This window comes from Lutjanus erythropterus, chromosome 8, assembly GCF_056507025.1.
Source record: "Lutjanus erythropterus isolate fLutEry1 chromosome 8, fLutEry1.hap2, whole genome shotgun sequence".
NCBI classification, from domain to species: domain Eukaryota; kingdom Metazoa; phylum Chordata; class Actinopteri; order Lutjaniformes; family Lutjanidae; genus Lutjanus; species Lutjanus erythropterus.
In genome coordinates this window covers 21896978-21923038 of record NC_139324.1, presented here as the reverse complement: position 1 = coordinate 21923038, position 26061 = coordinate 21896978, and the positions used below count along the sequence as shown (strand labels likewise).

Here is a 26061-nt window from a genome sequence, read left to right as displayed (position 1 = left end):
TTTTAGTTTCTCTAAGCACTTTGTTTAAGAGAGCATGAACACTCCAATGGGAAATTGGAAATTGCACTGAAGAATGAAAACTACATTTAACTATCATGTCTGTCTTTACTTGAGACAAATTCTGGTAATGAAAATATTTGTTCAGACAAAACTTAATACACAGTGAATTTTTGTGATGTCGGGGGCTCTATAATTCTGTAAATGTATCTTAAGAAATCTTTCATTTTTATATTAGATTTTTTTTAACACAGGCAGATCATATTTTTCACTTGTTGTACCCCAAACGGAGCAGCAACAAATAAAAGGAAATGTAAGGGTGCTGACCGTTGTTGTGACACGTAGACACGCTTAGTAGGATCTGTATCATGAATGAAATCGTCTTCGGTCAACCAAAGAATTTCAACGCTCGGCATCCCAACACATGGCACAAACACTCGGCACCGCTTGGTGAAATTGGACCCTAAACACGTGCACAAACAAGAACATGAGTTACAGTAAACAAAACTATTTTTCTTAATCTGCAAATCTAAACTTAAAAATTCTTAATATTTTCCAAGTAGTGTTTCTGACACCAAGCAGATGTATGGCTGTAAGTAGGCGTTCAGACCAAAAATAGTGTGTGTGTTTTTATGAATTTATGTTACAGATGTGAGTGAAAACTGTACAGTGGGTTTTTAATAGGGATGCACGATATATCGGCCGATATTTGTCATTTTATAACACATCGGCATCGGTCCTATGAGTAAAACTGATATTATCAACCAATGTTTATATCCGTCTAGTTGCTATTTGCGTATGTGTGTCGGGAGGTGGAGAGGGAGGGGGAGGGATATTTGGCCATGCTGTATTTGTTTGGGCATGTGACAGTGTCAGTGACAAAGGCACGGGATTGATTCCATTTTAAAAAATTAAGGAAAGGCCAAAACGCACTAAAGGCGTCTGACTCTCGCGATTTGAAACGCACCCATTGTTCTGAATGGCAGAACACGCACTGAGAGCATCTTGACGCGCGTCAAAACTGACTTGACGCCCGCTTGTTTCGATTTTTGAGCGTCAAATGAGGACCAGGGCTTTCTTTTTTTCTGCAGCTGCAGTTCGTGTTTGGGGAGAGTTACATGGAGTAAAAAGGTATGGAGCGAGTGCTGTTTGAGCTTTAGCTCCACCTGAAAACAGGTAAAAGAAAAAACAAAAAACGACCCGCAGCAGAGACGGAGGGAGGGAGAGAGCGTGTGAATATGGACAGATGCGCCGACTTGATATACAGACATTTTATGATCATGAAACATTATATTGAACACTTTTGTGGCATGTTTTTTTTGTTTTTTTTTTTGCTCCAAGTCCGATTTGTTTACTTTTAAATACTTAATTACTCCCCGCCGATTGATCATAACTGCGCAGGAGGAGAGAGAGGGAGCGTGTGTGAAGTGCTGACTGATATAAAACTTTTTTGATGATGAATCCTGATGTTACTGTACAATTCCCTGACTAAAATATCAGTCTCAGTAACAAACAGACAGACGCTCGTCTCCTCCATTAAAGCTTTGTCACTTCGCAACATTATTTTAAATCGTTATGAAGTGTCCAGATGCTGTGTCTCCCTCTTTATCTCCTCGGTGTGTGTCAGTGTGCAGTTTGCTGTCTGCTGTGGTCTAAAAAAATATCCTGCTTTCTTAATACAAAAACATTAATATCGCGCACCGTTTAGTCGTTATATAGACGGACCTGAAAAAAGATGATTATTTTTTTCCCTCAGAGGACAATATTTTATTAAAGACATAAAATATTATTAATAGTTATACTAAATAAATAAACAGATGCATATAAATAGCGACCTTTTCCTAAAATAGTGCTGGTTTTATGGTGATGGAATATTAAATCTGACGCCTGCAGTGCGCTATAGAAGCTTCATTTGTCTTTTGACGCACGTCAAATGAAGCCTGTAGTGCGTTTTGGCCTGAAGACATTCAAAAATTCAGTTTGCATGATTTTCAGTCTGTACAAAATTTTATCCTCTCTCTCTCTCTCTCTCTCTCTCTCTCTCTCTCTCTCTCTCTGTCAATGTGTATATATATGTATATATATATATGTATATATATATATATATATATATATATATATATATATATATATGTGTATATATATATATATATATATATATATATATTAGGGATGCATGATATATCGGCATTGATATCGGTATCGGCCGATATTTGTCATGTTTATATCCGTCTAGTTGCTATTTGCGTATGTGTGTCGGGAGGTGGAGGGGAAGGGATATTTGGCCATGCTGTATTTGTTTGGGTATGTGACAGTGTCAGTGACAAAGGCACAGGATTGATTCCATTTTGAAAATAAAGGAAAGGCCAAAACGCACTAAAGGCGTCTGACTGTCGCGATTTGAAACGCACCCATTGTTCTAAATGGGAGAACACGCACTGAAAGCATCTTGACGCGCGTCAAACTGACTTGACGCTCGCTTGTTTCGATTTTTGAGCGTCAAATGAGGACCAGGGCTTTTTTTTCTGCAGCTGCAGTTCGTGTTTGGGGAGAGTTACATGGAGTAAAAAGCTATGGACACGAGGAGCGAGTGCTGTTTGAGCTTTAGCTCCACCTGAAACCAGGTAAAAGAAAAAACAAAAAACGACCCGCAGCAGAGACGGAGGGAGGGAGAGAGCGTGTGAATACGGACTGATGCGCCGACTTGATATACGGACATTTTATGATCATGAAACATTATATTGAACACTTTTGTGGCGTGTTTTTTTTTTTTTTTTTTTTTTTTGCTCCAAGTCCGATTTGTTTACTTTTAAATACTTAATTACTCCTGATTGAGCATAACTGCGCAGGAGGAGAGAGAGGGACAGCAGAGAGGAGAGAGAGGGAGCGTGTGTGAAGTGCTGACTGATATAAAACTTTTTTGATGATGAATCCTGATGTTACTGTACAATTCCCTGACTAAAATATCAGTCTCAGTAACAAACAGACAGACGCTCGTCTCCTCCATGAAAGCTTTGTCACTTCGCAACATTATTTTAAATCATTATGAAATGTCCAGATGCTGTCTCCCTCTTTATCTCCTCGGTGTGTGTCAGTGTACAGTTTGCTGTCTGCTGTGGTCTAAAAAAATATCCTGCTTTCTTAATACAAAAACATTAATATCGCGCACCGTCGATATATATATATGTATATATATATATATATATATATATATATATATATATATATATATATCGACATCGGTAAATATCGGTTATCGGCTATAACAGCAATATTAATATCGGATATCGGTAACGGTCAGAATTTTCAAATCGGTGCATCCCTAGTTTTTAATATAAATGAGACAAGATTTTACAATTCTTATTGCTAAGTTAAAGGGACCGTTCACTCCAAAATCAAAAATACATATTTTTCTCTCATACAAGTAGTTCCTTTTCTTGAATATAATCTAATTAGATGGCACTCAGATTGAGATGCTCAAAGTGCCAAAAAATACATTCAAAAACTCAGAACCAGCATTGTCTCTTTCCAGAAATGATGACCTGGTTACTCATGAAACTATTTTCTCTCTCCAGAATTACACCTGCCAACTGTATTAGATGGAGGGAAGCATGTATTTACTCATAGACAAGAGACATGTGCTCTTGACGGAGCGCAGGATATAAACATTAATGGCTTCCTCCTCAGCTGAGCTGTAAACTCTCGTCCATAAGTTGATGCATGCTTGCTTCTGCGTGGTGATATGTTTATATGATATGATTCTGATATGCATATGGTTATGATATGGTTTGGTAGAAAGAATACGTACAGAAGTTGATTGCCATGTTTAATCTAGGGCTGCAACAACTACACAACGTAAGGAAATAGTGACAAATGTCCACCCCAGTCCAAGTTGTTATTTAACTGTCCTGTTTAGCCAATCTAAAACATAAACATGTTCAATTTAATAACCTATGTGTTAAACAAGGAAAGTTTGAAATCTTTATAATTGAGAGCAACCAGCATTTTCTGCCATTTTGCATGAAAAAATTATGATTAATTGATTATAAAAATAGATTGATCATATAATTCTTTTCTACCACTTGCTTGGATTGGCAAGTGAGCTGCCACATTTACTAGCCCAACATGGGCTTGGCCCTTGCCCAAGGCAAGTGAGCTTTTATGTTGAGCCATGATTGTGCACTTGCATTTGCAGATGACAGAGTGGCGTCACTAAATTGAATGAGCAGGCTGTGTTTTTCAACCCAATGCAAATATTGGTCTGAACAAAAACTGAGGCAGTTACGATGAATTAAGATGACAGTGTCTCACCCAACTCTGCCTTGATTATTTCACTGGCCGGTTCAATGACTTGTGGAACAAGAGAGTACGTATCTGAAAAGACAGACAACGTGAAATACATTAACAGAGGTTAAGGTTGTCTAATCAGAAATATACTGTGTATGGAATGATGTTGTTGAGAGTCATGGGAATAACTTCCACTTCTTTTGAGGCTTGTGTAACTAGACTTTTGTGCTGCTCACAAGTGATTGTATGTAATGTTAATGATTTAGAAAAATTTAGTCTATTCCTCTGCAGGAATCACAGTATTGTGTTGTGAACAAACCGCATAATGTTCCTATCTTGAACACTGAAGTACTTAAATCCATTCTAACCTGTGACCCATACGTCAATGGTCTCTGACACAGATCCAGTGATGCCACCATGCGTGAAGGTCAGAGTACAGGTGTAGGAGCCATTGTCTTGAGTTTCCACCTTCTCAATTTTCAGTCTTGCCATTGTCCTGTATTTATACCTGTCTGTCTCATCCACTATGGGGTCACAACCCTAGATGAGGAATGGAAACAATAAAGTTAGGCTTTTAATAATGACAACATAAAAATAAATACTACTGTGATAGACAAGCCATGTGGTTTAATTAGTAGCCTAGAGAGCCAAGTAACTATATCAAATTCACACTGACCGCTCAACATTTCTATGGAAAGACAGTAGAATTTCCCTACTTTCAGCTACAACTCAAACAGTATGTTATTGTAATAGTAATATTAAGTTGTATTCCTCTTTGATTAAAAGAAGAGTGGCTACATAGTGGGGATGGGGGTTTAAAGTCAAAATACTCTTCAATATTAACTGGGAACTAATAGACCATACTTCTTAATCCCCTCACACACTTTAGAAATGCAGAGGGTCTGACTCAGAGACAGTGATAGTGCTCGACTCTGAAATGACTGTACATAGTTGGTGTAGGTTTGTGACATGCTGGATTTAACTGTTTTACTTTTTTTTTTCTTTTTTTTTTTTTTTTCACTTTTTTTTGCCTCCAACCGTAGTGGAGAATATACTGGTTTTGACTAATTTGGCTTCACAGTTGCTAAGGGCACTGCAAACCCTTGAAAACACGTGAATTTTAATGTAAGGTTTAATGTAGGTTTGAAAAGTGCTTGTATTTTGATTGAAGTGCTCGAAACTGCTTAAAATTGTAAGCACATTACTTTAATAACAAATCACTCTGACTGAAGAGTTAATTTTTTAGATAAAGAAATAAAACCAGTTAGAGAGCCAAATTGCTACAAACTTACTTTAAGGCAAATGTTTAAGCCAAGTTGACCCCAAATTGTGGACTCAGTGGGTTAATGAATATTTAAGACAATGACAAAACTTTCTCATAACTCACTCTGTACCACTTGATGGAGGAAGTGATGTTGTAGCTGTCCAGTTTATTGATGTAGTTGATCAGAGGGCAGGACAGGGTGTTGCTGACTCCCTTTGTAAGTTTTTGATATGCTTTCTTCGGCTTTCCACACTCTCCAACAGCTGGCAGGTCAACCACCAGCTTGGTGGACTGTGTGTAGCACAAAGTGGGAGTTCTGTGGAAAATTAAAGATTTTTTTAATGGATATTCTGCAAAAATCATACCACAATAATTTTGAAATGTTTTTCAATCATTCCCTCTGATATTGTAAACTGTATTGCAATTGCAGCATCAGTCAAAATTAATTTGTAATTAGAATCCTTTTCAAAATTGTTCAGCCCTGCTAAAAAGCAGGTGCTACCTTTTGTTTTTCAGAAGTAGACAGAGATTTCTACAATGTTGTCAGACACACAAACACATGAAGACAGTCTGTCTTTTTTTTCATCTTTTAACTACTGATGCTACCTTACCTCAGTATAGTCACATATTCCCCATTGTCATCCTGCGTTACATTAAGAAACCACAGAGTCTCCCCAAGCACCAGGATTCGACCGGGCTGGTTTCTGATTTCTCGGCCCGTCTTTGTGTCATGCCAGGTGATGTTGTACGGGACACTTGTGAAGTTGAAGACGCTGAAAGACACCAGGGTGCTACTGAGCATAGCCATATCCCCAGGAACAGAGAAAACCCTCTCAAACTGGAGCCTGTAGTTGGTACAGTTCTCTGCAACACAGACAGGTGGAGAATTGAATTCTTCATTTATTCTGCCATTCAACAGTGATAAAGCCCTCAGAAAATTTATGCTGAAACACTGATCATTGACCTGCAGTGATGGAAAAGTACTCAGATCCTATACTTAAGTAAAAACATTAATACCACAATGTAAAAATACTTAACTACATATAAAAATCTTGCATGTCCTACATAAAGTACTAAAGTAAAAATACTAAGTAAAATAACGTAACTTAAGAGTTACTGTAGTGCCTTACTCAATACTTTTTACTTAAGTACTAAGGTTAAAGAAAAAGTAGTAATATCTGCAGAAAACACAAACAGAAGATCCAGGTCGGTCTTTAAACAGAAACATAGTGCACCAGAATGCCTTGTGTACATGGTAAAATCATTAATTACATTTTTCTGGCGTAGGATGCCCCCAGACACCCCCACAGCGGACTGGTTTACACACATGTCACCCTTTTCACCTCTTATGAGTTTGTTTTTCTTCAAACACTGGTTCTTGATATGGCCTTTTGCATATTGTGAGTTTGGGGCCAACGCATTAGTAGTATTAGTATAATTTCAAGAAACCTCAATGTGCTTTTCCTACTTTTAAAATGACTGTAGAGGAAATTTTAAGAAAAGCAGCCGACGAGGTTAGATGTAGGGTCTTTACTTGCGATTACTCTGTATATTTCCTATTTCCTATTTCTATGTTTTCTCTTTCTCCTTTCTTTCTCGTTGGATGTTCTTTTCCAGCATTTGAACAGCAGCTCTGGGATTTAGAGCTGCCCAGAGGACGTCCTGCCTGACTTCCAGTAATTTTCCATGCTGCTCTATCTCTCTGAGACAGATGTTTCCAATTTGCAAGGTGAAGATAGAATTACTAGTCAGTTTGCCATCACCTGCATCGTCAAGCTTCCCTAAATGTGTGTCACAACTGTGTATTGTCTATTTTTATCTACCTTTGTACTGACTATGTATGCTGCCTGCTTTACATTTACATCTGGAGCTGCCCACTATGACCACTATGTGCTAGTAATGTCAAGGAGTCCAGTCACACTTTGTTGTTAAAGTAGAATTATTTCTTCTTTTCAGTCACCAGTGGCTCAAACAACTCTGTTCTCCCAAAATATATATAAACTATACTAAACTCTCTCTCTATTTAGCCTAAACGACAGATTGGCCATGAAAATGATTGTTAGTTGCAGCCCCAAATGTAATTATTACATATTGTTAGTACACCCTTGCATGGTTCAACAATAAGGATTGACCAGTGCAAGTAAAAAGCCATGTCAGCCTAGTAAATCTAGCAACTAATTGCCTGACTGGGTAAGTAGTAAAAAAGAATTAAACTATTAAACTATATTGATAATCAATTAATGGTTAAAGTAATTGTTCATGCAAAAATGGCAGAAAATGTTATTTGCAGTCTTCCAAATATGAAGATATCCTGGTTTTGGGTTCACAAAACAAGACATTTAAAGACACCATCTTGGACTTTGAGAAACTGGGATGGGCAGCTCATATCAATCAGAAACACTGAGAACTGCCAAGTTATAAAAGTTGCTACAGTCCCACCATAGCCCACAAGAGGGCGATACAATACTTCTGTACACACTGGAGGCAGCTATTGCATGGGAGAAGTTAGACTTGGCCACAACGTGAAATGTAATGTATAAAATGTATGCACAGTAGCCTATATACAGTATATATGCAGGTATGTTTTAAATAGTGCCAGAGCTCAAGTAGTGTTAATGTTGAAAAAATAGTGTGACTCGGCTCACCTGGTACAAATCCTGTACAAATTCCACATAGCCCGAAGAAAAACAGAACGCTGTCCAGTGTTGAATGCAGGTCCATGGCTGAAAAAAACACACAAAAACAATAGTTGGATATGAATGAATACAACAAGCCAAGGTGAAAATGCTACTGGAAAAAAGCTACAACAATATCCTGAAATCTCCTTTAACAACTGACAACTTACAGGAACACTTCTGTCCAGTGACACTGAGGTTACAAGTGAATTGAAAACACAATAATCAGCAAAAGCAGTTTTCTTTCCCTTTTGAGTGAAACTTTATCCTAACACTTCTAAAAGTTCATCTGTCTCTTCCTCTCTCTGCTTCTTTCTTCCCCTCTCTCACACCCTCCCTCCACTCTCACCCTCAGACATGGATGACAAACGTTCTGGTATTTCAGTTAGAAACCTCTGACAAAATGCTGCGTAACGCTTTGGAACTGGAAGGATGCCCAGCATTCCTGAGAACCACTCAATACAAGTGAAAGTTCCAGCTCAGTCTTGCCTGTAAATCTATGAATGAACACTTAAAACCCTTACGGGGAAATTAATCAAACTTGTATTACAATTATTGTGCAGGACAGAGTGAGTCCAGGACAGTTCAAGATGGTCAAGTTTTTGTCATCACTCAGGGGCAAAATCTGTGTCACTGTAACAAGTTACAAAATGTTAACGGAACTTTAAATTATACTGATTTCAGCAATTGAAATTATGAGCTATTTCAGCTTTGGGTATTTTCCACTCATAGTAGATGGTAGAGTGGTCATGATACCAGAATCTTTAACAAAAAGGAAAGAAGTCCAAGGCACACGAATTGGGCTAATTTTTAAGCCTGCACACAGCGCTGGTGCACAAAGTCCCTAAACACTGTCTGGCTTTATAGGCATAGATCAGGCAGGACAATAACGACTGAACTGAACTGAGGTCTTGAATGAGCACTATTTTTTAAATAGCTTTTTTTTTTCTTTTTTTTTTTACTTTTGATACTATAACTCATGAATATTGTATTATTTTAAACATGTGGTACTGAAAAATGTAACTATATTTTTGACAACCTTGGTGGTAATATTTTGTGTAGGTGTCAATAGGTGCTTTTTATATTTTAAGTTACTCTTGGTCTCCTAAGCTAAAACTTACTTTAAAACCTGTAAAGTGAATATTGAAGTTACAGACAGGATGCTGAGCAAATCTTGAGAAAGTAAGCAAATGACCATATTAAGGAAAGAGTGCAGGAACTTAAACTGATCCAACAGGGGAAAAAAGACCAAACAAGAAAAAGATAACGTCCTGGTGAGCTGTCCAGAGAAAATACTTCTTAATTAGAATTGCACATCACCAACTGGTCTCTGTTGGCTCTTTGACAAATGACGGTTCAAGCCAGTATCATCAGTCTAACTGTATGTCCAGTCATCTGTGTAGACTGCAATTAAAGTATGTGACTAAAGCTGGAAACAGATGCACGTATGTGAGTGTGGACTGACTCAGTTAAACAGAACTGAACTTCTCCTCCTCCATGATGGATAAGTATTTTGCTGTCCAGTAGGTTTCCTAACCCGAAACTTGTGGAAAATCAACTTGGCCCTTGATATGGATGAATAAGGGATGAGAAGTGTTTAATCCTTAACAGGCCCAAATAGAGAGAGAACACCAATGCTCCACTAATTAATGAGCAGCTGCAGTCAAAAAGACACACAGCCTAATTTTCTTGCACTTCACAGTTCAGTCTCCCTGTTATGTCAGAAAAACCCAGTATTAAGCTCCACACACACTCGCCCACTGATGTCAACAAGTGCTAAGCAGCACCTCACTGGCAACTCGGCAACAATATAACTGATCCCATTTAGCCATTTTTTTTTTTTTGCTGGTAGTGTGAACATGCAGTAAAAGTTACATATATTAGTTATTAAATAAGCCTGTGGGAATCCTGAAAGCTTGTAAATTGGTTGGTAATTCATAGGCTGGGATGATACAGTTATCTCCCAATTTGATGCGATCATGATACTTTGGTGCCAAATGAATATGGACTGTGATTCTTGTATTGTGATTCTGTTTGCTAGACCATAGGAAAAAGTTCAATCATACACCTTAAAGACTGTATATTATGAATCATAATTCCAAAAACAAAACAAAAACTCTTTCTGAGTTTTGTTTCAGCAGCATCATTGATACTGCATATAACAGAAGCTTCCAGGTGTTGTGTTCACATGCGGTGTCAGGCCACATTCAGATAGAGTTTTCAGCAGATAGAAACTGATCTAATCTAACCACATCTTTCACCACACGCATTCACAAACACTGATGTTTATCAGAGATCAAGTGTGACTTGTACAGTAAATTTAGCAGCATTGCTGGGGCTTCACTAGCAGCTATGATATTGTATGAATTTCACATCTAAGCACTGTAGGTGTCTGCAAAGCTCAATTAAATTTAACAGAATGGTGTGCACATTAAATTGTTGCATTATGCTCAGTATCAGATAGCTTTAATGGCTGGTCTATCCCTGTTATAGATGTGTTCTCACCATTAAAAAAAAAATCATTGAGGAAACACTGAAAATTGGAAGCCAAGAAAAAAGTAAAAAAAAAAAAACCAAAAAACTAACAAATTTGACAAAATTCTTGTAGAATCAATTTTCATTTTCAAATAAAGATGAAGATATTGGCCCATATCAAACCCTTGTTGTGTAGTCAACAGAGTGCTAAGACAACAAGAAAACTCTGCAAGAAAACAGTAGCAACAAAATGTATGAAACTGCTGTGGGAAGAAGACAGCATACAGGAGGAAAATACCCTAAACCACAGTATCTATACTTCTCCTTCTCAAGACATGAGGACACACTACTGAAGAGACAGACGGAAACAAAGATGTGTAGACAGAGGTGCACTGAAGGTTGAGGTTTTACACCGAGTTTTGTTCACAACTTTTGGATCAGTGTCTTGTTTTCACTCTCAGTCAGAGGACATGTTTGACTCACAGTATCCTAAAAGTCATAATCTACCACACCTGTTGTTCAGTTCATTTGGTCTGGACCAAGGAAGAAAATGACTCATCGTTTCATTTTACTTCTGGTCCAGTTGGTGGCAAAACATGTGGAGAGAGAATTTTTATTCACTCACACTTCAACACGTCACACTGCAACACTGCCCCCACAACTAACAGAGGTGCTGCTCTGTTTCATTGGTGTCCACAAGCTTTCAACAAATGTGCAGCAAGTACGGGTACGGACAGAAGGCTTGACTGTATGCGTATCTAACATTTAGCTAAATGAGCCTTTAGACTATAAATCAAGGTGGTGTTTTCAGATTGCTTGTTTTAATCAACTAATCACTCAAAAACCCATGGAATTCCATGTCAGAATGATATAAAACAGGGAAAACCACTGTTTTCCCACTTATTTTTCTGTATACTGACAAACAGAGTAATCAGCTAGTTAGGGGTGTGCGATATAACGATATTAGATCGTGAAGGATTAGAACGTGTAGACCAGGGGTGCCCACACTTTTTCGGCTTGCGAGCTACTTTTAAAATGACCAAGTCAAAATGATCTACCTACATTAAAAATGAGGAGGCAGACTCACAGCCCAGTCCACCCACCCCGAAAATGATCAAGACAGCAAAAAAGTATTAGTATTTCAGAGGCACCACATCAACCAACTAGCTTCACATTTCCGGGAAGGTCATTTGGTAAAGAAACGTTTTGTCGGTCATTCAGTGCGAGCTGGTTTAGCAAATGGAGATGGCTCCATTATATTGAGGACGGCGATTGCGTTGTTTGTTTCATGTTCATGGAGATGTTTTGGACAGTCTGGACATTGGCAGCCTAATGAGGAGCTTCATCAGCGCCAACCCGGAGAGGAAAGCCACATTTGGAGTTGTGTGACGCCGGTCAGACACTTTTCTTTTCTAATGCTGCCGCCGCGCAGCACACGGCGCCTTTACACACAGAGTTCAGCACCACAGTGACATGGACAGCAGCCGTGACAAATTGTTTATGGTTGACAAGGTGATCGGCACCATGGACAGTTATACAGACAGATTTTTGCAGTCTTAATTACTGTGCGGGTATTTTTTAATCATTATTATCAATGCAGGGAGTTGCGAGTGCAGCGCAGAGCTTTTTTTTTTCTCAGCCCCCCCCCTGCTGAGAATATGTTCCCGCGGCCATGTCTCACACTGGTTGCCCTGTACGTCAGTCAAGTGGCAAATGGATGATAGGCTAACATCTAATTTTCTTGTTGAATGGCATGTGATCTACCCACACTCCCTTTGCGATCGACCAGTCGATCGCGATTGACGTATTGGGCACCCCTGGTGTAGACGATCTGCCAAAGTGAGGAGATCGTATGGATCGTTCAGGGGTCCCTAACAGGCGGACCCACACGCCGTCCTATACGGACCCGGACCTATAACCAATAAACTAAAAAATTTTGACGGGACGCTTCTATTTTAACTGGCACAACTTTTCTAGTCTTTCCGGCGCTGGTTTAGCTGATCAGGAAACGCACAGACCAACTGCAGAGAAGCTGCGTGTGGAGGAGACTGTTGTTAATGACAGAGTTTATTACAACAGAAACTAACGTGATGGTTAATGACATCGACATCAACCAGATGCTCTTATAAAATTAAACAATTGTCTATATGTAAAACAGGAGAGTCTGTGTTTCTCTGTGAGAAACTTTCAGACCTTCTCACAGCAGAGTGAACGGGTGAGGGAGGAGAGGAGGGCAGACTGATCACTAATCAATCGCGGATGCCGTCGTCCTCTCGGACTAATTAAAAAACATTAAAATGCCAAAGTTGGTGACAAACCAAACCTGGATGTCCACACAAATAAAGTCTTTGTGTGAAACACTGCAGAGTGTAACACCGTGCTGTTTAAAGACAGACTGCTGTCATTAGTTTGACAGAGACAGAGGGTCGTGTCTAGAAGGGAACCCTAGCCCTGCGAAAGATCGCGCGAGTTTGATTATTTTAGTAGAAATAACGGACACAAATCTCGCGAGAGTTGCGCAAATAAAGAGTTACCTTCTAGACACGAGCGAAAAAGGTGCGCAGCTCCAAAAATAGAAAATCATGTCGTGGTGTCGATGTTTTTAATGTGGCGGGCCGCCATAAATAAAACTATTCACTGATCCACAGAGAGTCACTGAAACACTGATCACTGACCTGCTGTGATGAAAAAAATACTCAGATTCTTTACTTAGGTATTTTTACATTGTGGTATTAGTGTTTTTACTTAATTACAATTTAAAAACCTTGCATGTTATTGTTTCCTTTTTTTGAAAAATCTATATTTTTATTGCTGTTGTTGTACTTTAATGGTATTCTTGTTGGTATTTTTTGATGACTAAATACAGACCTGCAAACTCATAAGAGGAGAAAAAGGTGGCATGTTGGTAAACCAGTCCCCTGTCCTCTGGGGGTCTGGGAGCGTCTGTCCTGCTCCAGAAGAAAAATGTTGTGATTTTAACATGTTAACAAAACATTCTGGTGACTGTTTCAGTTAAAAGAGTTAGAAACATCTTCTGTTTGTGGTTTTTGCAGACATTACTACCTTTACTTTTACCTTTGTGCTTGAAAAAAAAGTAGAGAGTAAAGTAAAAACAGTAAATGTAAATCTAAATACATAGCATAATACATAATATAAATACATGTAAGATCGTGATAAAATCGAAATCGTGATTTTCTAATAAAAAAATCGTGATATGATATTTTTGCCGTATCGCCCACCCCTACAGCTAGTCTTTTCAGCACTGGTGGAATAGGTTGTAAAAAACACAAAACACAAAAAAGGCATTGGAAACAGTTAAGAAATGTTTTACCTTGGTGTACATGTTTAGAAATACCAAAAAGGATAATCCGTGACTTATTATTATTCAGTACAAACAAATTTCAGTCCCTGTGTCTGGAGGTTGTTAAAGATCCCTAGTCTGAGGGAACACTTGGGCAGCACAGTTTTACTCTGGGACAAGCCTGGGCGGAAAGGAGCGTGGGAGAGCTCAGCTGGTTCAGCAGGCCGTGGTATAAACAGAGATGTGGGAGTAAATCATGGGAGACTGAGGTGAACGGAACTGACTGCGTCACATGGAGGAGAGAAATGTCTGATAAGTGCTTTCCCTCATGACTGGAGGCCTATAGGTGTTGGTGTTCGGCTGTGTAAGAAGCTCAGTGATTAAGTCTTTGTTTTGTTTTTTCCCTTTTGTTTATCAAGAATTGAATGATAGAAAACACGTTTTGGTTTTGCTTTACTTTAAGTTTATTCAGTACCATACTAATGCACTAAAATAAGTTGACTTCACTTGTGGCTACCAATAGCTTGTCATCTTCATTATTTCACTTTAGAGCAACTCATCTTAACTTCATCCCCACATCTTACTGGCAATCTTCTCTGCATTTGACTGCAGACAACTTCTAATAGAAATATGGCTGCCAGGCAGGAAACGAGATGAGGAAAGGAAGTTGCCTTCCAAATATTGCAGTGTTGATAAAATGCCTTTTTATATCCACATCTGCTTTTTTAACCTTGAGGCTATCAAAACTGACAACTTGAACACGACTCTGCACTTGGCTACAGTATGTAGAGCAGTTTAGGTTCCATTTTTATGTTTTTTAGTTGTATTATTTTAAGAAAACAAGGCCATCACATCAAGGATTGGCATCCATTAGCATCAGTTTCTAATCTACACTGATCGTTTCACAAGTTCAGGGGCCTCTAAAGGATCTGACATGTGAAGTTGTGTCCCTCAGAGGAACGGTAGAATTATGCAATTTCCGTTACAAAGTAATCAACCTGGAATTTGTGCATGTACGTATTTGATTGACCAACACAGTAGGTTTTGCTGAATGATGTCACATTGTGTTGTGGCAAAATTTGATCCCGGTTCAACCATCTGGCTAGACAGCCTTGGTTTCTCAGGGTTTCTCAAAGTTGGTTAAAAGGTTGGGGGTTTTTTTTCATCTAAACCTGGCCTTAGGGAGTGTTTTTTTCACCTTCAAACAAATACAGACAACTGTTTGTAGAGGCACAGTAACAAAATAAGAGCAAGTTTTATCTTCTTGTTTTATCAAGGTAGTTGCGTAAAGGAAATTCAGAGTCCAACCCTACAAGTGGTAAACTGGGAGAAGCTCCATGATACACAAGTTTACAGTTGTGATGTATATTTGTATCTTGGAAATAAAAGTCTCATTCATTTCTCGTAGACAGTTTTACATGTCGGTGCCCCTTTGTGGCTTGGATAAAAACAAAACTCTTAAAGCCCTTTCACACCACTGCACTGTAACCACCTTGCCAACTGCCTGCTGCAGTCCAAGACTGCGATGAGAGGTGCCCAGTTTTTCTTCTGGTTGTCCTTCTTTACAGGAAACTTTGAGCAACAGAACAAAATTTGTTCACATAAACATGGCAGTAGCTGCTTCCTACTCCTATGGCTGTGTGCAAAGTAGTAACCGTGGCAGTGGTAAGACATTATGGTTGAATCATCTGTACAAGCAATTTGCAAATGTGTCATTTATTTATTATTCGATAAAAAATTTGAAGGTACAAGCCTGTGTACATAAAAACTTCAGGGAGAAGTTAACGACGACCCCAAAGATTAATTTCTGTACGGTGGGTGAAAACCAAAGATTACACTGTTTAGAAAACACAATCTGCAGCTTAAATCAGTTTACTTTTGGATTTTAGATCAATTTTGGGTCAATTCTGTAACTTCAAATATGAAGCGTTTTCAATTTGCCACCACTGTGATTTGCACCTTGGACTGGCTTGTACTCCATAGCAACAGCAGTCAGGGCTCATGGGTGTTGTGACCATAACAAGAAGAAAATGCTGTTCAGAGACTTTGGGCAAACAATCTTCTGGTGTCTGCTGACTGTAGATGGTGGAAGGAGTGAAAGGCTGATGTAAACATCAGTACCAGTGTGCTTATGCTCTGCTGGGAGGTGGGGCATGGACAGAATGAGGCAAGACTGCTGGGAAATGTAACAGATTTTAAATATATGTTTATTAAAGCAATAACTGCTCTATAAATTTTGCATAAATCAACTCCAACTTGATCTTTTCTATTTGTAAGACTTAGAATTCACTGACGAAGTGATATATTATAAACTGAGATCTAAGGCATTGTTGTAGTAAGCGCTTGCATGACAGAACCTGTTGGGAAATGGGCCTCACTAACTGAACAAATTTGTGCAATGTGTGATTTCGTTACAACAAACTGACAGACAGGAATAAGTGTCCATTTATTTCTGTTTGCATTCAGTTAAGTAGTAGTTTGACGTGTTGTCCTACAAATTTGCTCAGTCGTGCGAACTTTGTCCATCTGTTTGTGAGACAGCGGTTACACAGACTGAAGTGATCACAGGTCCAAGGTTGCAAGAGCATGAACATGTACAGATCGGATAACTGCTTGATAAACAGCATGTTTCTATGGTCAACCCCATGTTATGCTGGCTATTAAATATATAAATAAGAATATTTCACTGTTTTTGTTATTGTCACTATTGATAGTTAATTTAAAGCAATGTAATAACCTAGTTTGGATATGAAGTATAGTAATACTACAATAATCTACAGTATACTGGAAAATCCTCATAGTGAAAGGTTAAAGTGGGAAAAAAGAGTAAAGTGTGCAGCAACAGTGGCAGTGATTTGGTATGAACAGTGGTTGAACGCAGCCCACTGAGCTTCACTTCTGGTATGAGTCATTGTAAACATGTAGATGCCAGTCGTGATTCACCGACAAGATAAATGTGAGGTGACAGCAGCCAAATGGACTTTCACCTGCTGTTCTTCTAAACAATACACACTGAACAGTAAACAGAATGTGCAAGAGTGGAACAACTCCAGGAAAACATGACAATAAACATCACCACATGGCTAATTAAGTTTGCTTTGTTTAACACAGAATTAGGTCTTGACTTCAGTGGAACTGCATTTTTGGGACTAACTTCAACACAACAAAGTTAAAGAATAGGCTGCATGATTCTTGCTCAAATGATTCTTGATTCTTGGCTCTCTTACACAACTTTTTATTTTATTATTTATTTATTTTTTTTTACAAAAACATTTATTGCACTCTTAGATGTTCAAGTAAAAAAAACATGAGATACCTGCTGTCTAGACTTGGCTTTTAACACATGACATAAACATAAGACATATCAAAGTGCTGGACTTAAACTTAACAGTCTCTTCTAACAAAAAAGAAATGCCTTAAATCTCATTTCCTTGCTTAATTTAGAACACTTTAAGTGATTGGCCTAAATGTTTGTGGTCTTGTGGCTGGGATTTTGTGATGTGGTGTAATTTTCCTATAGGAGTGAGTGAATGCTCATGATTTAGAAATTAGAATTAGTAGATTTATGCATCAACAGTTATTCATGCAGCCCTAGCATGGATGTGCTCTTCAACACTGAGATAATGGTAGCTGACTTAAAAAATCATCTTTGAGATACTTCTGGGAAACAGGGCCCATGTCAGCTACATAGATGAAATATTCTCATGTTCCTAGAGTGCTAAGCAAAGCAAAAATTATGTTTTCTGAAGCGGAAGAGGATGTGATCCCAAATGATGATGGAGAATTGAAACCCAGTTTCTTGATGCATGTTCTCCAAACATGCTATACAGCAACATGTTGCAACTTGTTCAGATGACTGTCGTACCTTTAATGACCCATCCCTCTACAAGTCAGAGCCAGTAAAGCTTCTGTATTCATATCTTAGAGCAGATCTTCAACATCATATAATGTCATATAGGCTATGTGTAGTTTATAGGTTATTTTGCACCACAAGCTCACTATGTTAAAGGGACAGTTACCCTCAAAACCAAAACTACATATTTTTCCTCTTACCTGTAGTGCTATTTATCAGTCTCAATATTTTTGGTGTGAGACGCAGAGTTTTGGAGATATCTGCTGTAAAGATGTCTGTTCTGTTATATAGACTACTGGGACTAGTTGGCACTTGATTGACACTTAGATTGTGGTGTCTCAAAGAACCAAAAAATACGCTTGAAAAACTCAACAGCAGTGCAGTTCTGGTAGATTCTACTGTAGGAAAAAAGTAGTTCCTGCATGAAACTTTTCATAACAAGGTCTGTGGATTATCTAGAGTCATACTTCTTGGAGAGAAACAATGCTGCTGACTTTTTCAAATGTATTTGTTGGTGCTTTGAGCATCACAAGCCAGGGGCCATCTAGTTGCATTATACTAGAGAGAAGGCAGACATCTTTATGGCAGAAATCTCCAAAACTTGGCAACTAACACCAACTCTATCTAAATGGATAAATAACACTACATGTAAGAGGAAATATTTGTAGTTCTTATTTTGGGATGGGCTGTCCTTTTAATACACAATGACCCTTTAAAACTTAGGTTTCGATTCTTCCCTTTGCTGAAAGTAAGCATGTTTGCATGTTGGCCATTAAAGGATCACTCTATATCTGATTCTCATGTTCCGCCTCTCAAACAGTTTATTTTTAACCATGTCTGAGAAAAAGTCTTTTAAATTAAAATTGAAATTAAAGACACAGAGTCAGCAGGAACCAGATAATAAATTTGATATACAGCAGCAAATACTACTCTGCTGGATTGATGAGGGCCAAAACGATGTGGGAATATTTTATTATAAATGACACATCTCATCCCGTAAGTGAGGAATTGAGGAAACCCCAAATATAATATAGGAAATATTCTCCCAAGGGCAGTTGGTGTGATCAGTACAATCTCTGAATTGGAGAATTAGTTGATGGAGAATAAGTTGAAGCCATTCAGCCTGTGGGAGGTTATTAACTACATGACTCATTTAATGTAAAAAGAGAAAATGATGGGTGTTACCCTTCTTACACTAAAGCACGAGATTGTGATTAGCATGACCTATATGATGTTTCACATTGAGTACAAAACGTTGAAGATTAAGTTAAAGGAAGTTTATTTGTCAGTAATACACGTTTGCTTGGCTTTGTGATGAGACGCTCTGTGGCACCACTGGCTGTTTCGCTGCTTTTTCCACTGTGGCTCTCCACTAAGAACACTAACCCCTAATTAGTTAATTAACTAACCCTAATTAGCAGTGGAAACAGGGGGTGCAGAAGCATGTATTAACAACCTACTGTGATATACGCTGGTTTGTATTACAAACTCAAAAGGCTGTATAATGTAGCAGTAATACTATCAAGTCTGGAAAAATGATGATCAGGTTGAGGGGACATACGTATTTTCCCCTTGGTCTGTAGTGCTGGTTATCCATTTAGGTTTCAGAGTTTTGGAGAAATCAGCTGTAGAAATGTCTGTCTTCTCTCCAATATAAAGGGACTAAATGGCACAAGCAAAAAAATTTTTTTTTCAAAATTCAAAACCAGTGTCTCTTTTCAAACCACGACCCAGCTGTTCAAAATAAGTCACAGACCTTGGTGTGAGCAGTTTCACTAGGAACTACTTTCTTTCTGCCGTAAAATCTACCGAAACTACTTTGTTTGTAATAGAAAGACAAAAGTTCCTAGGTGAAACTGCTTACAACAAGGACTCAATGGATGATACCTCCAAAACTCTGCAACTCACACCAAAAAAATCTAGAGGGAGAAACAGCACTACAGGCCAGGGGAGAATGTGTATTGAACTGTCCCTGTAAGAAACTTGAGAACAGTGAGCAGCCCCCCCAAAATGTACTGAAATGAATCACTCTTAAATTTCTGTCTGAAGGTTTTGATTTTATTGATCCTTGCTTTTCTTAAGAAGAGGATTTCAACAGCATGCCACTGATTATAGGTATATTTTCTTTTTTGGATTAATCAATTACAGTTACAATTACAAGACACATCTCAAACAGTAAATGTGAACCCTTGAGTAGGCCTCATATTTTGAACAAAGTAAGGTATTTGATGTGGGACAGATTGTTGTATTTGCCTTCAGTGGTAGAGTTGGTATTACAAAAGCAAGAGATCAAAAAGATAGTAAACTTCTGATATGCAAAGGTGAGCAGAATATATTGACTCACCTCGAAAAAAGCGACACAGGGACACCAAACAGACGGAGAAAGAATGAGACTTGAGTTTACCCGCTGCAGCAGAGCTAACAGTGGAAACCTCACCTCTGACCCTCGCGTGCAGAGCAGAGTCTCAACTGTGCAGCTCCGCCAGTGACTCAACAGCTCTGTCCCACCTCCATGGAACGAAAACCCAAACAACATAGACAAAGAGGAGGAAGAGTGTGTTTGGATTTGCATTTCTGAACTCTCTGTTCACCGTTGCATTTCAACACAACACAACCTACAACACAACCTGTTAAACCATCAGCTTCCTCTAGCCCTAAAATATCTCACTGAATTTCAGCATAAAATTAGTTGTCTTAACCTTAACAACAGTGTTGTATGTTAACCTTAAAAATTTGTAGTGAGGTCATGAAAAATAACAGTTTTCATAAGGTATGAGAGAAAATTGGTACTTTTCATATGCCATCTCAACTAGAGATGCAGTGACTAATTTAAGTTTAATTGATTAGTTAACTATTAAATTATCTGCCAATCATTTTGATAATCAATCAGTTTGAGTTATTTTTTAAGAATAAAAAAGTCAAAATTCTTTGGTTTCAGGTTCTCAAATGTGAATATTTTGTGTCTTAAGTCCTATATGGCAGTAAACTAAATATCTTCAACAGAACCTGAATATCTTTGAGTTTGGAAAAAAGTCATCTAAGGATGTCATCATGGGCTTTTGGGAACACTGACTGACATTCTTCACTGTTTTCTGACATTTCACAGATCAAAAAACAAATCAGTTAATCAGGAAAATAATCAACAGACTAATCAAAAAAGAAAATAATCGAGTAGTTGCAGCCCTAATCTCAACCACCACAAGAACACATTGTCCTATGATTTTAAGCTACAAAGATTTCCCTAACATCAACTGAGTCATGAAAATGTGGCTTTTAGGTTTAGAAAATGAAAAAATTAAAAATCTTTACTTCCTGGAAAAAAAAAAAAAAATCAGTAAACTACATAGACTTACAAATTTTGTGACCAACCATTTGATACAAATGTCCGGAATCTCATCATTTCAAGAACTTGACAAACTAAAAGACTAAATTGCAGCATCAGATCAGCAGGATTCAGCAGAAACAACTTTTGGTTCTCATCACTTAAATTTTAAGTTTAGCTGTGAATAATTCTCAAAGGACAGAGGTGTGAGGTCAAACCTGGGCTTCCCAGTGGGGTAGAGGAGTCCACAGGAGACACAGGCATTCATTCAGATATGAGTCAGTCCCCATCAACCACAATTCCTGAGTAAATGTCACTTCTTCAGTGAAGTCACAGGATGCACTGCAGAAAACGTGCACTACATTCAGCCACAATGTGGCAAAACACATCCAAAATAGATGCACTCTTTTCTCTTTTCTGTCTCCTGTCTCCAAAAATGTTCTGATCACTTTTTTTCTTTCTCGGTTTTTCCCCTGCAGCTCATGGGAACTTTTTTGTGGTCAAAACGTGATTTTGGGGCAATGGTGGTATACTAATAACAAAAGACCAAGCAATCTGTAGTCATTCATTAAATCAGCCAGTCTTATGTCAGAAATAAAGCTGTAACTATTGAGTGTTATTGATTAACATTTTGATGTATAAAGTGTCACGGTGTCCCAGAGCCCAAGTTTGACACATTGAAATGACTTACGTCTGGCAGTCCAAAACCCAAATATATTCATTTCACCATCATAGAGGGCTAAGAAAACTAGCAAATCCTTACATTTTAGAAGCCACAACCAAATTCTTTTTGCATTTTTTTTCTGAGAAAGATTACGCATAATTGATTAACAAAATTGTCGCAAATTAATTTTCTGTTAATCAACTAATCATTTAATGAACACATTGTAAAAGCTCAAGTTAGAAATACTGGTGCTCATTGCGGAGTGTGTTTTCCATGTTTTTCAGGGTGGAAATGTTATAGTGACCTATTGCAGTTACCAGACCTGCAGTGTTGAAAACATTACTGAATAATGACATTAATAGACTTAATAAAGTATGTGGAAATAAAGATTATTTAAGATAACAGATTTCAGGTTTTTCCGTTTTTTCCGTTTGTGTTTTGGGAATTGGGTACGATGAATAGCTGTTCCATACTGTCTCCAAATTGGCCTGGCATGAGGTAAAACCATCATATTGGCATAAATCTTTATAGAACAACCCCAGTTCCAAAAAGTTGGGATGTTCTGTAAAAGGTAAATTAAAACAATGCAGTGATTTGCAAATAGTTTTCCACTTGTATTCAGTTGAATACAGTACAGATACAAGATATTAATGTTCAAATGCACGGTTCACCACTTTGTGAAAAACTGCGTGGGAAAATAGTCCAACAGTTTAAGAATAATGTTTCTCAACACAAAACTGCAAGGAATTTAGAGTTTTCCTTATGTCCTCAGCATTTCAAAACAAAGAAAACTGCTAACTTTTTCATTATTTTGAGACCTAATTTTATGCAGCATACTTAGTGGTTTCTTCTTTTCTTTTTAATCTTTAAGATTTGGCTGGTGGTTAATAACGTATGTTTCTGTGCTGTGGCAAACTCAGAACACACATTTATTGTTGCTTTACCGTTATCTGTAAACTGTTTTTATCTTCAGGATATTTGGGCAGACCTGAAATCACTGGAGCTTTAAATATCCTAATACTAAATAAACTAGAGCGCATTAGCTTTTAGTATTGGCAATGCAAGTGAAGAGAAGACCCACTCTTGTAAGTAACCTGGTTCATTTCTTTCTGCCACAAGAGAACAGATTAATGAACTAGCATATTGCACAGGCCTACTTTCCATTGATCAACAGTTGATACAAGTAAGACAATAAGAAACACAGCAATGTGTCAAGAAATGGCAGGGAAATAGATGCAAACAAGCAAACATAGAATTTTGAGAGAATTTTCAAAAATGGGCTTTGCAAATGTATAATGGAGAAGAAAATGCAGTTAATATGTTTGTTAGGACTATATATGCTTGTGAGAAATACTAAATGTAAATGTAATATTTTTTTGTTTCTTTCCGCATGGGAACTTGACTCAAATCCAATTAAGTGGAAATTTCTGCCGAGAAGACCTCGGCGTCATGAACAGAGTTCTGCTAAAAACATTTGGACAGATGTACATGTGGGAAAAACAGTGTTGTTGATAAAATAGTTTGAATTTATGCTGGTCCACCTTTCCATTCGACCCCTGAAAAACACCCTCCTTCATCTGTATCTTAAATGGTGACTAATTCAGGTTGAGCTGAGGAAAAAAGGAGAAATCCTTGACAGAGCAGTGTAGATGTTGAGCAGGCAGTCCTGTAGCGATGTCACAGACAGTAATGGTGATGTCAGGGATCTTGACCATACACAGTAATGGAATTATCCCAGCTCCTAGTTAATGTTGTTCAAAACAGAGGACTCACCAGCCTGATGTTATTCTACCCCTTTGGTGTCCTCAGGTCACACGAAAATCCTGTAAAAACATCTTTTTTTTTTTTTTCCTTTTTTTTTTTTTTTCTTAAATCTTAGCTCAGACGTGTCCTCCTTCCAGCTTCCCCTTTCGTGGAGACTTCAGCACATGTTGCAATTTCCTTTTCAGGGAGCTTTTGAAAGCCAGCATGTGTCCTAATCTGTTGAGCAATAAGTGGGAGGAGAGCTGCCTGGATCCTGCTGTTCATATGATTCACACTATAATCAGCTCTCTTTCACATTACTTACAGCACTTCTTTTTTATAAGACTCAAGTCTGTTCATATGACAGTACTGCTACAAACAAACTGCTCTGTGTCCCACCCTGCTCTGTCAAATTAATCTTTTCCCAGCAATGATTTATCTCTGTTTGCGTAGTGGAGCTTTCGTCCATAGTTCTGGTTTATGTAACGGTGTCATTGGGAGGCTCCCTTTAAAACACTGTCATGTTAAGACCTCTAGTGGCTGCACAGAGAAGCTTCTAGAGATCAAGATACCTTCAAATGAACTGATAAACCAACCTTTAACCAAAGATTATGCAGGCTATTTGAATGTAATGTAATGAATATAGTCACTGTTCTAACCATGAAAGTGTGTCCTGTAAATTATGTTCTCTATTAATCTTAATTGTGAGAAAATCCCCTTAAACCACTGCACACTAAACTGAGCGAACATATTTCGCCTGTGGCTTCTCTAATCAAATGTGATGAATATACATAGTTCACATGACTAATTTCCACAGTTATTTCATTTTTTTCTTTTTTCAGTGCTTTAACATTTTCCAAAAAATAAATTTCAAGAGCATACCAATTTTACACAAAATTACATTTTGTGTAACATAGCAAGATTCATCAAGAGTTACAAGAATTGCACATTTTATATGTAATTTAACGCCATACTATTATACAAGCGACTGAATAGGAAATGCTAATGCAGGTCATACATATTTTTAATATTTATTTTTTGAAGAATGTTGAAGCACTGGAAAAAAGAAATGACTGATATTTAGTCACATACATTCAAGTAAATTTGATTTATATGGGGTCAAATCAGGCCAGAAGGGCACTTTTCATACAGAGCAGGTCTAGGTCATACTCTTAGTAACATTTTTTACAGACAGATACAATTTCATGTTAGGTGCTTTTGAATTTTTCAGATGAACTGAATAATAAGACCAGTAATAATAATAATAAACTTCAAGAGTTTGACAATTTTCCTTATATACCCATTTTAGAATATATTCCACAAAATGACAACATTTTGTGTAGTTGGATTTTTAAGATACTTATTTTAAGATACACTTCTTGAAAATCTTGACTGATTACCTCACACTGTGTGAAGTTACAGAAATGAAACAATAAAGTGATCATGGATAATTTTTTGTAACCATCGCCCTAATCAAATTTCTTCTCACTCCAAATCTGAAAATAGTTTTCCAATAAAGTGTTTGCAATTGCATAACTACATTATTATCTAACTTTGACAAAAATATTACCAAGTTCACATAGATGTCCATCCTTTTAAAACTGATTTCCATAGTGTATGGAATTAAACTGGAACTGGAATCTTAACATTTCCGATATGCTTTGATAACTGTTCAGCAAAAATGTGAAGTATATAGTATGAAATGTGTTGGTTATGGTCTAAACGCTCAATCACAGTTTCCTTTGCAAATATTTATTGACTGAATAGTCAAGCTTTTATACAATGATCCTTTTTGCAAAATTAATTCCGTTTCATAGCTATACAGATACAGAGACGTTCCTATGCTCATTAAGAGTCTTTTGCACATTGCTAAGAACAAAATTTTATGGGAACCACCAAACCCTAACAGTTGCACAGCATGAAATTAATATCATTATGTTGAAAAATATCTACTTGGCTAACTTGGCTGTTGCTTGTCATTAACATTAAATAAATGGCAGCATATTTGTTATGACACTCAGTTTGCTGCTTGACGTCTTGTGGGAATTATCATTTTTACATATTTACACATTTCATGATACATATGTACATTTTACACATTTTCATTTGGTGTCATCAATCGTCCTTTTTCCACATGATGCTTCAGTCTCCATCTGCCAGGGAACGTCAGCAGGTCATGTAACAATACAAGTATTCAGGCAGTCTCAGGAGAGCACAGACTCTGTGATGATCTACACATCAGGTGTGAGCTAGTGCTGTTGAGTCCATGAACAAAACATCTTCCACCCTTCCTCGATGAGTTTTTCTCCCCTCAGCACATGCTGGTCATGGCACAGTTACAGACCTTTTGCTATCAGATGTGCTGCTTGAGATGTTACACATTTTGGAAGCTGAAAGAAAAATGTCTCTGTCGTGACATTCGTACATAGGCTACAGTTTTGTGCACTTGTGGTGTAACCTGGACTCAGTGAGCACATCAC

At 37.8% G+C, this 26061-nt stretch overlaps 1 protein-coding gene across 1 annotated transcript in view; it reads right to left on the bottom strand.

Moving 5' to 3' along the window:
* The window catches only part of LOC146322804 (interleukin-1 receptor type 1-like), a 32818-nt gene extending 8733 nt beyond the window's left edge, over positions 1 to 24085 (bottom strand). Inside the window, exons 1-7 of the mRNA XM_084724907.1 lie at positions 23612 to 24085; positions 8194 to 8271; positions 6160 to 6412; positions 5672 to 5864; positions 4653 to 4824; positions 4309 to 4371; positions 325 to 460 (exon numbers count right to left, since the gene is read on the bottom strand). Coding sequence (XP_084581033.1) covers positions 325 to 460; positions 4309 to 4371; positions 4653 to 4824; positions 5672 to 5864; positions 6160 to 6412; positions 8194 to 8269 — 893 coding nt within the window. The 5' untranslated portion in view covers positions 8270 to 8271; positions 23612 to 24085. The remainder of the gene's footprint in view (positions 1 to 324; positions 461 to 4308; positions 4372 to 4652; positions 4825 to 5671; positions 5865 to 6159; positions 6413 to 8193; positions 8272 to 23611) is intronic.
* Positions 24086 to 26061: the final 1976 nt, after the last annotated feature.